Source organism: Salvia hispanica, chromosome 2 (assembly GCF_029641045.1).
Source record: "Salvia hispanica isolate PSC_SH4W2 chromosome 2, Shi_PSC_v1, whole genome shotgun sequence".
NCBI lineage: Eukaryota > Viridiplantae > Streptophyta > Magnoliopsida > Lamiales > Lamiaceae > Salvia > Salvia hispanica.
The window spans coordinates 29,726,767-29,740,249 of NC_142693.1; the positions used below are offsets into that span (position 1 = coordinate 29,726,767).

Genomic DNA, 13,483 nt, shown 5'->3' on the forward strand with positions numbered 1-13,483 from the left:
GAGTGAAGAAGGCGAAGGGGAGGCGGAAGGGGAAGGGCGCAACGTCGGAAGTCGCGTCGGAATCCGTCATCGACTTAGAAAAAGCCACTTATTCGAGCAATGTCGCCAATCTGACCCAGATGTACACGCTGTACTTCACCGGCGGCGGGACCCCTGAAGAAAAGGCGGCCCTCTGGAAATGCATCCAACACCTGCAGAGTACGCTGGGGCTCGATCCCGACGCCCCTCCGGCCCCTCCGTCTTAGATTTTTTTTTTTTAAATCTTTGTTTATTTGCGTTTTTTATTTGTAGTTTTTTTTTTCTCGTTGTATTATATTTTCCAATGATTAATACAACGATGAATTGTTCATTATTAGTCTATTTATTAAATACATTTGTAGGGAAAATTAAATAATATAAAAAATAATGATGTAAAAATGAAATGTTGAGTTAGGGAGAAATAAGGGAGAAATAAGGGAGAAACCAATGTAGCACTTGGCTAAAAACTGGGGATAAATTTTGGTGCTGATGTGGCGCTGATGTGGCAGGAGTTAGGGAGAAATAAGGGAGTTTTTAGGGAACTCCATTGGGAGTGCTCTAAGTGCATCAAACCAAAAGCTAAACTCAAGTAAATGAATGAACATAAATAAAATGATTATAACATGAAAAAATGAACATCCCAATCATATTGATCATTTACACTTTCAAGAAGAGATTAACATGACAAAAACACCATAAAAACCATCCAACTGTAATTGAAAACAGACAAAAACAAATTTTTAGAAACACAAATTTGTAGATGATGATACAATATCTGCAATGTTAGTTAAAGAGACATCTTTTCGTTGTTGAGTCTCTAATCAATGATGAAATCAAACACAGAGAAAACTGTGATCCTTCCAACTTTACTTCTTGATTAATCAAATATATAATGAATGATGAAATCATTTATAGAGAAATATGTGATCCTCCCAACTTTACTTCTTGATTAATCGCAACGCGTCGCCTACTAAATGTAACGAGCCCGTCACCAGGACCTGGTGAAGCAAATACAGAGACAAAAACTTGTTAAACGCCAATAAGAATAGTTACATGAGGATGGATTTGTAAAAATATCAAATGATTACCACATATATTTCAATTGTTTCTCTGTTAATAACTACTTTTGCAGCTCATTGATCTATTTTATCATGCAAGTTAATGACTTGATGCTGATCCTACTTCTCGACCTGGTTGCTTTCCCATAAATACGAGAGCATCTTAGAAGTGATGGTAATGATATCATAAATGTGATTCCTTTATGGTGTAGGAAGTAAGGAGCGCGGTAGGTTGCATGAATCGTGAAGGGTAACGTTGAAAGCAACAGTAAGTGTGGATCCCTACCCTATGTAGTAAAATGGATGATTGTCCTAGAATAGTAAGGTAATAAGATTACCTGGAAACGAACAGATTGATTTTTTCGGACGCTGTCCCTGAGCCAATTGATTGCTTGAGGAAGAGATGTAAACACTGTGCTGTTCTCAGAGTTATGACAACCTTTCTCAGCATCGTTATTGCCAGCTTCACACGTTAATTCCGTGTTTTTGGGATCTCTACCTGCAAGATAAGTGACAGAGTTAAGGCCAGCTAGAGAGACTAACATCTTTTTAATGTTAAAATTTACTCATATTCCATACGAAATGCAGAAAATTCAAGTCAGAGATTCAGGTAAGCAACCACTGTAAAATTGCAAATACACCCAAGGGGAACTTTACCTTTTTCCCCAACAATGAGAGTTTCCCATAATCTTTGAAGTGTTAGCTGCCACGATAAATCAACTTGAGCATCAGCAGCAGGTAAAGCAGTGCCCACCTTGTAATACACTGACGTGTTTGGAACAAATAAGGCCTTCTTGAAGTGGACTCCTGAAAGCATTAATGCAGGGAATTGTTTAAAAAGTTTTGTTTTTTAAATTCTTTTCCAATTCATTTTTGTTTGTTGAAGAGGGTTGAAGCCTATAAAAATAATAACCTATGGCTAGTACCAAAAATCTTACCATTTCCTTGAAATTAAGAAAAAAAATGAAATAAATATATTAGAATATATTTACTTCTACACCAAATATACTTTATGAACCTGGTATTTACCATGACTAGTGCAGGCATTTATCAAGCGTGGAAGAAGCAACTGAGGGTCTCTCACAGACATACAATTGAACAACAGAATCTGCACATTTGCCAACAAATTAAAAATCATCCCATGTCAATAATTGATTAACCCGTAAATATAGAAAGAAAGATACTACTCAGAAAAAAAGAAGAGAAATTTTAACCATAAACCAGTTTTTAAACTCCAGTTTATAAGCTATAAACTTAATGGCAGTCATGAAGTGCTCTAATTTTAAAGATTTACTAGATACAAACAATACCTCACCAGACCATATAATTTAACGATTAAAATTGTTTTTTTCTCGGTGCACATTTTCCCACATTGATTGTAACCATGAAACTCAAGAGCTTGCTTAAGACATGCAGCTTCTATCCTCTCTAGATGAGCCAGTACTACAACAGAGATGGTTCTACCAAAGCAAGAGGTTATAAAGATGCAATGAGTTTTGTGCCAATGATGAGGTTATATGTCATGCACAACACAACTTTCGATCAATACCTGAGTAGGATACTTTCTGAGTGGTGCACTGTTCCCTGATTCAAGTGATCCTTTAGCGATATTGTAAGACTGGTTATATGAAGGGTTATGATCTTCTTTGGTTGCTAGACAAAACCATTTTGCACATACGTCCATACTTTCGGGGCTGTGGGCACCATCCAAATAGAAGACAAGATCTCCTGGGCTCTCACTCTCAATAAGATGGTCAGGGACAATTTGAGCACGTCCTTGCAAAGAGGCAGTCGCAAGTCCTCTAATGAATTCCTCTGGGAGAGAGGTCTACATCCGCGAAAAGTCAGAACAATGGATGAGCATATGGAGTGATGTAATAAATGTGAATTGCAGTTAAATAGAGCTTACATTCTGGTTTAAGTAATTGATTCCAACATGACCTTCTCTCTGAAGCCAAGTTGAGCATAATGCAACTGCAAGTCCTGCATTTAAGTATTGGTGCTCACCCTCAAGCCCAAGATGCACATCACTCAGTAGGCTAGGATCTAGAGGATCAGCTACTTGAAGATTTACCTATAAGCATTATACTATAAGTTTTACTCATTGTAAATCTTTGTAAGTAAAATAGTGTGGAAACATGATCGATCCTTTAAGTCTAAATAGAATAAGCATATATCTTCATGATTATGATGTAAAAGTATAATTTGAACAGAGCAGATAATCAATTTCAATAGAGATATATTAACTCACACCGAGCTCTGCGGCTTTCTGCACAAGAACAGTCATTGCTTCTTCGGGTTGTGGTACGGTAAAGGCTGGAATACCACTCTAATTACAGAAAACAAAGATTAAGGTTTTACAGGGGGGAAGAGATTACTGGCATTCTCTATATCTCAAATAGTGAACATTCCCATCAGAAATCAGTGCCCATCCAACCTTGAAGATTCCAGCCTTTTCCCCAGCAATTTGTCCAAGTGTATTTCCTGCTCAAGGAACCAATCAATATACTATAAAACATACAGCAATGCTTTTTTTTCACAAAGAATAACACATGTTTACTTTTCAAAAGACAACGCCTTGAAGGAGTAACATTGGGATTTTAATAAACTAAGAAAGTTAGATTCCTTAACCATTGTCTGTATTGGAATCATTCAGTACATAATAAATCGAAGGGGGAGGAGGCTTCCTAAAACAGTCAAATTATCATGGAGAGAAGGCACTAACCAAGAATTTCCATGTGGTCATACCCTAGGGATGCTATGCCACAGACGACTGGATTTTCAACCTGAATGAATTACATCATCATAATGTTAGAGCTCCATGAAAAACTGATAGTATTTCAGAAGATATTGCAATTCGGACAAGCATATAGTTCAACTTAAACATAATGATATAGGTGAGTCCAGTGTGCAGATGAGTGTCTCATTCATACCACATTTGTAGCATCAAATTTTCCACCTAAACCAACTTCCAAAATGACAACATCAACCTGGATCAAATAACATAAAAAATGAGATAAAAGTTTCCCAAACAGTACAATCTATAACATAGTACAGTTAAAATTTACCTGCTCAGCTGCAAATATCTTAAAGGCGAGCAAGGCGAGGAAACGGAAATAAGTCGGCATGGGTACCTCATTGGACGTTCTTTCCTACATTAAAACAATAAAATCATTGAGCAGGTCCCAGGGAAAACTAAAACCAGCAGCCTCATTTCTGTACAGCATAAAATGGCAAAATAATGTAGACCCATGATTTTAAAGGTATCTCAAGTATAAGAGTTTGGTAGACCAACAAAATATATATAATGAAAATGCTGGAACAGTATTGTATACTTGCCTTTAGTCGATCCCAACACCACCAAAAGTATTCCAGAAACTTCTCTTCACAAATATCTGAACTAAAATATCCGGGAGGGGTGGGGGATAAATATAAGAAAGTCAATCCGATTGCATTTCCCCCTCAACATATGCACGTCTGTATTTATGTCTCTCTGTGTGTGACTGTGTGTAAATACTACTATAAGCTTTGCTATAGTAATAGGCATTCTCCACACATGCTGTTTTTAAGATCATACCCATTCAGCCTAAATCTTTCTCGAACATCAATAAGGTGAGGAGATGTGAAAAGCCCAGTTTGGAAGCCACAGTTACGCATAATAGATTCTGCGAAAGTGCAAGTTGACCCCTTCATGTTACAGAGCACCAAACAGAAGCTTTATCAGTGCTATACCATGACAAAACCAACACTAAGAAGTGGACTCATATGAATTTGCTAAAAAGTTGATGAGGCATAGCCATTCGAAATCCATCAAAACCCAAAACACTCATAAATCCATCCCCTCACCTTGCCTTTGGTGCCCGCCACATGAATAACCTTCATATGTTTTATTGGCTCCTCTAGTTCAAGCATCTACATTTCGAAAACAAAGAAGACGAAAAACAGTTACTCACAAGATTTGAATTAATAAAAAAAAAAGGAGTCAGATCCTACAGACATATAAGTGAATAGAGATACCTTAATGTAATCAAACAATATGTCAAACCGATCCCCATTGTTATTTTTATCTGCACGGCTGCGCTTCGTTATCAGTGAAGACAGAGCCTCCATCGCCTCGTCGTATGGAGACGGCATAGTGTCTACTGATCCATTTCCATCTTTATTTACATAGAAATGATAAAATCACCCAAAAATCAACTAAATCAGCAGAAATGCCTAAGCACAGATATATGACCAACTTCAAAAGAGCATTATACAGTATCGATTACACATCCACACAACAATACATCAGACACATATGCATATTAGTTCATTGTAGAACTATTGAAAAATTAAATAAACAGCAGTATTTGAACGAATTTAGGCGTGCTCACTTTCGACATTTCTTGTATCCAATTCCAAACGAGCATTATATAGCATCGATTACACAACCACACAGTTTACCAACAATAATTATCAGATGGAGCAGTATATATTAGTTCATTCTAGTTTTATTGGATAATTAAATCAAATGCAGTATTTGAAAGAATTTAGGCGTGCTCGCTCACCTTTCGACATCGCTTCTATCCGAAGGAATGCTTCCCTGCTTGAAAATCGGAAGATAGTACGATTCACCGAAGCAGAGATGTTTGATTGATATACGTATTTGTGTGTGTATATAGAGAGAGTGTGTTGGTGAGAAGCTGAGGAGCTAAAAGGTGAAGAGATGCAGAGTGGCGGTTGGTGAATGGGAGGAGGATGAGGAAAGATTGGGTTGTCTGTTATACAATTGGACCCACGGAAAGCGTTATATGTTATTTTAACGCTTTTAATCATACCGTTTTTTCCCTCTCTTCGTTCATAAGCTATCCCCCACCGCTCTCTTCCACGCCGTCGCTAACGGTTTGAGTTGAGCTGTCGTCGAGCTGAGGGCTGAGTCTCGTCGTTGTTGAATGGCGGCGGCGGCGTACGGACGGCGAGCTGTCGCCGGAATTTGTGAGGAATGGCGAAGAAATAGGAGAGAGAATTGCAGATTTGGCATTTTTGCTGGGATGGGCTTGCTAATTCATGTGGGCCTCAATGGGCTATCTCAACTGGGCTCCATTTTTCTGGACTTAATATTTTAGAAAATAATGGGAGTATGAATTGATTTGTCGATCTAACTTGTTAATTAGGCTTGAATTTTTTTCGGGCATGTTAATTTCATAGATGCATATATAGAACCGAGTTGATCGCGCTCGAGTCGGCCGGTTCAGAATGCACCGAGCTAGGAAATTATAACCCAATGAGGCTCGAATTGTTGTTTATTGTGCAATTTTTCAGGTTAGGCTGGCCCTAGCCCACTAAAATTTTGAATATTTCGGCTTAAAATTTGGTTGGTTTGGGCCGGGTCTTGAATTTAAGCCCATTGAGGCATACTTGTTTTTGCCAGCCTTAATGGGAGTGGCCTAACGGAGGTAAAAGTATTGAGTGATCGTCGATGTATATACACATGAATATGCAATATGAATATATGAATACAAGATTAATTTTTTCTTCGTCCAATCTGATTAGTGTGGTTGATTTTGTTTAAACCATAACCCAATTCCGTGTGTGATTAAAGTAAATAGTAATGCAATATATCAAAATTGACTAAACCTTAAATTGGAAAGAACGTGACAATTCTCAAAGACAAATTTATGAGGAATGTTATACCAATTATGATGATGGGAAAATGGAATCATTCCCGAAGATAAAGTATAAAATGAATAGACTAACAAAGAATGAAGCTAGCTGGAAAACAAATTATTAAATGGAGTAATCTAAGAATGATTCTTATCTAGTAGCTAGCCATCATTATATAATTCTTAACCAGAATTAGGGTATAGACGACGAAGTGGTCTGGCCTTGAAATTGTTTGTAAGAGCTCTGTAAGCAGCTTCTGATGGATTAACTGAATCCCAAAATACATACTCCGAATGAGCATTACATGCAATGGATGCTACATTGCAAAGTGGCCCCAACTCCTTCGTACCACTTCCACAACATCCCTTTAGTGTAGTCTTGAACCCTAATTCACAAAATTAATTATAAACACATTTTACATATATCATTACATGAAATATACACTACTTATGTTATGAAAAGTGGTAGTAGCTCACCAAATTTACTAGGCGTGTCAATCATATCCATCATAGGAGTGAAGAGATCCATATAAATAACCTTGAGTGTTGGCATTGCCACCATCATCCTTTTTATTCGAACCTCGAGCTTCGCGTTGTATTCCTTTGCGTCCGCGTTGTGCTTCGCTTTGCACTCGCGCCTGAAAAGTTCACCTGTCAAATTTCCACTTTTCTCTGACGGCGTGGACGAGGGCAAGGGCGGTGGAAAGACGGTGGTGTCCATCGGTAGACACCCTAGCGGCGGAAGCCCAATGATAGCTATATTTTTGGCACCAGCATTGTACAATTTCTGCATAAACCCGAATTATTTATTAACATATGAAAAGGTAATGAATGATAGACGAAGAATATAATATTATTATAAAAAAAAAAGTACTTTAACAAAAGTGTCTAGGTTTTTGAGAAGCATGTCATGGTAGGCAGGTAGGGAGTACTGAGCCCTAGTGGTTGGCAACAAATAGTAATTGTCAATCATGTCACTTGATCCAGCCGAGACCACAAACAACGCCCTCTTCACCGTCGCCGTCGTCTTTTCGAGCCCGAATTCCTCCTCCATTTTCACAAACGCCTGTTCAAAATTTTTGAACTGTTTGTCCAAGTTGAGGACGCCGACCTCCGCAGCTGTCAGGTCGTGGAGGCCGGAGCACGCGGACGCGAAGCTGACGCCGGTGGCGAGGTCGTCGACGTCGAGGCTTGAGTCGGCGTAGGCCGGCAAGAGGTCCTTGATGCGGAAAGCGGAGGCGAGCATGTCTCCGGGGAGCTTGCCGTTGCTGAACCTTCCGGTGTGGCTCTGGCCGGGGAAGTCGATTCCGTAGGGTTTGTGATTGGCGCGGCAGATGGTGACGAGCTTGTTGTTGTTGCCGGAGTCGAGGATGGAGTCGCCGAAGGCGTATATGGCTGTTGGCCGGGTGGCGGCGGCCGGAATGATTGTGATGGAGAGGAGGAGGAGGAAGAAGAGAAGAGGGAGATGGCCATTCTTCTCCATTTTGATGCTGCACTATGAAATTCAAGCAAACTATGAGATTACGCATATTTATACACAAGGAAGGAGAGAGTGTGGGTGGCATTTGAAAGTTTCAAGGCAAGGATGGCCAATTCAATGATTGAGTATAACCTAGATCTGTTCCTTCGATCGATGGGGAGAGCTAATAATAGTTAATGTACTAGTCAATCCTATATGTTAGGAGATGTATTTGATTTAGTATTTGATTCACTTATATCCTTGTGTTGTATAGTAGAGAGTCCTCCACATATTTAATTATTATGCATTACCGCATTAAATGTCAGAAAAGTAAATACAACTTTCAATGTTCTCAATCGGAGACCCATATTTCACAACACACCTCTATTTAAAACAAAGTCAAATAATTTCTTGAAACTCGCACCAGGTCAAACTGAGACAAACTTTGTAGGACGAAGGGAGTAGATAATTTAGTTATAAATGTCTATGATAGTGTTTATATCTTACTTGTTGTTAGGGCTAGGTAGATGATCGGTATGATTTTTTACCAAACTGAACAAACCCTCGGTAGTGAAACTGACTAGAATCAAACAGGTTAATCGATTTACCGATTTCAAATGCGATAAAAAATTGCGCTGCCAAAGTTCGAACTATAGGCTTGCAGAGGAAAGTCGTACATGCGTACCAACTAAGCTATATATCAAAGTTGGATTAGAGCTTACTATGTATGCATACGAGCGAAAATTCGATGAGTATGAATTTTAAACTTAATGTTCAACAAGGCTACATTCAATTTTGTAGAAGCATGTTCAGTGCAACATAACGAAAGTAATTTTCAGCTCTCATAAGTTTAATAAAACTGTGATACTCCCTCCCTCCCAAAGAAGATGACTCCTTCTTTGGGCGGCATGAGAATTTATGCAATTTTATTTTGTGTGTAAAGTGGAGAGAGTAAAGTAAGAGAGAGAATAAAGTAGAGAGAAAAGTGTTTCTATTTTTTGTAACAGCCCGACATTTCTAGGGTATAATAAATGCGGCGACTACTACTTAGGCGAACTTAAAGCGACAAAAATGTAGACTAGGGTTTCAATTAAAGAGATTTACCCTAGCATTTAATGAAGTATCAAGGCAAAAGTCAACGGCTAACTCACGAGAATCAAGACTTAATAGAATAGGCTCAAAAGTCAAAGGTTTAGCATAATTCCAACAAAACGCAATAATTCCCGTCATTCCAAAACAAAGAATTAAGTTCACCACAACCAAAAATGATAGTTTCAAATATTCAGCGGAAGCATATCAAGAGAAAAGCGGAGCCATGTATGAAGACACGACTACACTTATAGTTCCAAACATCCATTTTATTCGATTCAATCTTCTCAACACCACCGACCGCCCATCGCCGCTCAACCTGCACATAGGGAAAACACATGCAGGGCTGAGTATTTTAAACATACTCAGTGGACTCATGCCAAAACATTTTATAGTTATGCCACCCTTACCATAGTGAACTCGAGTTTTTGCATTTATTGAAAGATAAGCATCGAGTCACAAAAAAAAATATATCATGGACTGGCCAGTCAAATAATACCTCCCATTTTCTCATCAATCATCATTTCATAGTGCGACGAAAGTGTGGCCACACTATTCGCCCACGAGATCGGCCGACTAGCAAGGACGGCTCCCGATCTCCCGTGTACACTAGCCTGATAGGGTTTGCGGCCCTACTCAGACCCGAATTCGTTTTTATAGCCACTGTAGCCTAATGGAGCGTACTCACAATCTAGGCATCAGGCAATCACAATATCCAAAATAATTTATAGGCATGGCATAACAGTTCAATCCACCCTTATTTCTCCAACATCATAAATTTGCACATAGAAGAGAGTTTAGAATAAAGCCCACCTCGATTTCTTTCGAGTTCAACAAAAATGCACTTCCTCTTGATATCCCACCGGGAACGCGAACTATCACCTTTAGTTCATATTTTTCAAATAAGTCTCAAATCATGGATTAAAATAATGCATGATCTCTCGTTTCCCATTTCCCTTCGATTATTTCCAAAATCAACAATCAGAATCAAAGTACGATTATCATATCGTTTTTATCACACAACAACTCCAGATTTATCATCAAATCGTGTCACGCATGAGTGTTTCCCACACACAACACACGCACACACACAAACACACATACACGCCTACCGAGGCGTGCACACCCACACACACACGGTCACACACACACATGCATCCAAATTCACCGATTAATTTCCCCCTTCACTCGTTCTACATGCATGTGGACTCAAGAACACCGATTAATCGGTAGAGGAAGAAAAGATTAATAATAGAAGTACCTTTTCTTGCAGAAACAAACGGTAGAAACAAGTAGAATCTTGATTCTTCAATGAATTCTTGAATTTCAGCTTCAATTCTTCTCCAAAAGATGAAGAATTAATGGAGAAAGTAGGAGAAAAATTTGAAAGAGAATGGAGAAGTGGGAGACGGTTTTTCCAAGAGTGGGAGGCGTGATTTTGGTGTGCTAGGGTTAAGTCTCTCACTCTTATTTATAGAATGCAAGATTTAATCCCACAATTAAATAATTAAAAGATTGGAGGAGATATGGTAGTTGTAATTGGCGTGATTTTCTAGGAGAAATAAGGGGATTTTGAATTTCTATGCTATTTATTTAGCATATGATTTAATTTGGATATTTCACGGAGTAGAATAAAATATCACGGAGCAAGATAAAAATAATAATATTTCTCTCAAAAAGTAGAAAGTGGCGTGACCTATTGATTCTCCACAAGGAAATCAATTTCAAATATTGTTTAAATAAGATATGGCAAGATCTTCTTGGATATGGCTAGATATACTAGGATATTTGAATTTATTTATGGAAGAGAATAAATAAGGGATCCAATAATAGAATAAAATAATCCCTTCTCCCATAAAATAGGAGATTTCGAAAATCTCCATGAACTAGTAGGGATTTCGAAAATTTCATGGAATATATAGGAATATCCGGACTTTGGATTTAATTCGGATAACTATCCCAAGCAATAATTAAATCCAAGAAAAATAGGATTTCTTTCCAATAAATAGGAGGGTCGAAAATTCCACATACTTAAAAAATGCTTCTATTTAATTCTCACTCGTCCCTTAGAAAAACAATTCACCAAAAATATTATTTCTTCCCACATCAAAATATTCACATATTCGAATTTCCACCTCCATTCCACATTTTCCAACGACTTTGACCATTCCACGGCCACGTCATATTTTCCACCATGTTGACTATTCAATAGTCACGTCACATATTCAACAAGTTTATCTCAACTCAAAATCGCAATTAGGTCACATAGAATATTGCAATTAAATCACTCATCAATTAATTCCACATATCATAGCATTAAAAGTATTTAATGCAAAAATTTTTCACGTCACAAAATTAGGGTTCGAAAAAGCGGGGCGTTACATCCTACCACCCTTAAAAGAAATTTCGGGACGAAATTTGGTACCTTCATGGAAAAGTTCCGGGTACATTTCCATCATTTTATCCTCGAGCTCCCACGTGGCTTCCTCGTATTCGTGGTTTCTCCAAAGTACTTTCACGCTAGCAATGGATTTATTTCTCAAATTCTGAACCTTTCGGTCCAAGATCATTTGGGGTCTCTCTTCATAGCTCAAGTCGGAATTCAACGCGACTTCTTCGTAGTGAATCACATGCTTCGGATCGAACACATATTTTCGCAACTGCGATACGTGAAAGACATTGTGCACATTTCCAAGACTTGGCGGTAGCGCCAATCGATAGGCTACGGGTCCTATTCCTTCTAGAATTTCGTAAGCCCCGATAAAACGTGGTTTCAATTTTCCTTTCCGAAACGTGTTATCCCTTTCGAGGGGACACTTTAAGAAAAACCTTATCACCGGCTTGAAATTGTAAGTCGGTTCGTCGGACGTCAGCGTATGACTTTTGTCTGTCCTGGGCTTCCTTTATTCTCACACGAATTTGTCGAACAACTTCAACCATTTCTTCGACCGCATCGGGTCCTAGCACCCGTCGCTCTCCAACTTCATCCCAGTAGAGCGGCAATCTACATTTTCTTCCGTATAAGGCTTCATATGGCGCCATGTTGATTGTTGCTTGGAAGCTGTTATTGTAAGCAAATTCAATTAGCGGTAGTACGGTCTCCCAACTTCCACCGTGGTCGAGTATCACGGCTCTCAACATATCCTCGAGAGTTTGGATCATCCTCTCGGATTGCCCATCGGATTGCGGGTGAAATGCCGTGCTAAAATTCAATCTTGTTCCAAGCTCGCGCTGTAGACTAATCCAAAATTTCGATGTGAACTTCGGGTCACGATCGGACGTAATTGTCACTGGGACTCCGTGCAATCGCACAATCTCCTTTATGTAGATCCGAGCCGGCTTGCTCGATCCATGGGTTACCGGAATCGGTATGAAATGCGCACTCTTGGTAAGGCGATCTATAATCACCCAAATTGCGGTGTTCCCATTTAGGGTCTTCGGCAAGGCCGTCACAAAATCCATGGCGATGTGCTCCCATTTCCACTCGGGTATCTCCAATGGTTGTAATTTTCCATGCGGTCGTTGATGTAATGCCTTCACCTGTTGGCAGGGTAAGCAACGTTCTACAAATGCCGCAATATCTCTCTTCATGCCATTCCACCAAAAGGACTTTTTCAAGTCTTGGTACATCTTCTTGCTTCCAGGGTGAGCAGTGTATGGAGTTTCATGAGCTTCGCCCATGATCTCGTTCTTGAGTTCTTCGTTGTTTGGCACGCACAACCTTCCTTCAAAGGTGAGGGCGTTGTCGGACTCCTCACTAAATTTTCCGGATTCGCCGGTTCTCACTTCAACTCGGATTTCCTCTAGTTCCGCATCCATCCGTTGCGCTGCAACGAATCTCGTTTTTGGATCTGGTTTAACCACCAAAGTGGCAATTCGCTCTTCCACTGTTTCGGGTGCTCTTATCACTTCTAATCGCATTTTGCTAAATTCTCGTATCAAGCTCTCCTCTTCCATTAGGAAAGTAGCTATTTGCGAATGATCTCTACGGCTCAAAGCATCTGCCACTACATTTGCTTTGCCGGGGTGGTAGTTAATGCCACAATCGTAGTCCTTCACTAATTCGAGCCATCTTCGTTGCCGCGTATTCAAGTCTCTTTGTTCGAAGAAGTACTTTAACCTCTTGTGGTCCGTAAAGATTTCACATCTAACTCCGTAGAGATGATGCCTCCAAATCTTTAGGGCATGTACCACTGCTGCTAACTCCAAATCGTGCG

The 13,483-nt window shown here is 39.3% G+C and overlaps 2 protein-coding genes across 3 annotated transcripts; both read right to left on the reverse strand.

Annotated features, from left to right (window-relative positions):
* Window positions 1-631: 631 nt before the first annotated feature.
* LOC125222359 (folylpolyglutamate synthase-like) lies at window positions 632-6,030 on the reverse strand. Of its 2 annotated transcripts, XM_048124944.2 has the most exons (16): window positions 5,624-6,030; window positions 5,094-5,233; window positions 4,923-4,988; window positions 4,654-4,763; window positions 4,416-4,476; window positions 4,145-4,228; window positions 4,010-4,066; window positions 3,802-3,862; window positions 3,514-3,560; window positions 3,328-3,405; window positions 2,986-3,150; window positions 2,626-2,904; window positions 2,106-2,184; window positions 1,734-1,883; window positions 1,415-1,575; window positions 632-1,016 (listed from the first exon to the last, which is right to left on the reverse strand). In XM_048124944.2, exons 1-16 carry the CDS (start codon window positions 5,889-5,891, stop codon window positions 957-959), a joined length of 1,866 nt encoding a protein of 621 aa, XP_047980901.1. In that variant the 5' UTR covers window positions 5,892-6,030; the 3' UTR covers window positions 632-956. The 2 variants fall into 2 exon arrangements, with proteins under 2 accessions (XP_047980901.1, XP_047980983.1); XM_048125026.2 differs by lacking the exons at window positions 4,923-4,988; window positions 5,094-5,233; window positions 5,624-6,030 and having other exon boundaries at window positions 4,416-4,471; window positions 4,654-4,766.
* Window positions 6,031-6,722: 692 nt separating this feature from the next.
* Window positions 6,723-8,201, reverse strand: LOC125201505 (GDSL esterase/lipase At2g40250-like). The gene is made up of 3 exons (XM_048099654.2): window positions 7,593-8,201; window positions 7,196-7,505; window positions 6,723-7,104 (listed from the first exon to the last, which is right to left on the reverse strand). Exons 1-3 carry the CDS (start codon window positions 8,199-8,201, stop codon window positions 6,902-6,904), a joined length of 1,122 nt encoding a protein of 373 aa, XP_047955611.1. The 3' UTR covers window positions 6,723-6,901.
* Between the last annotated feature and the right edge of the window lie 5,282 nt (window positions 8,202-13,483).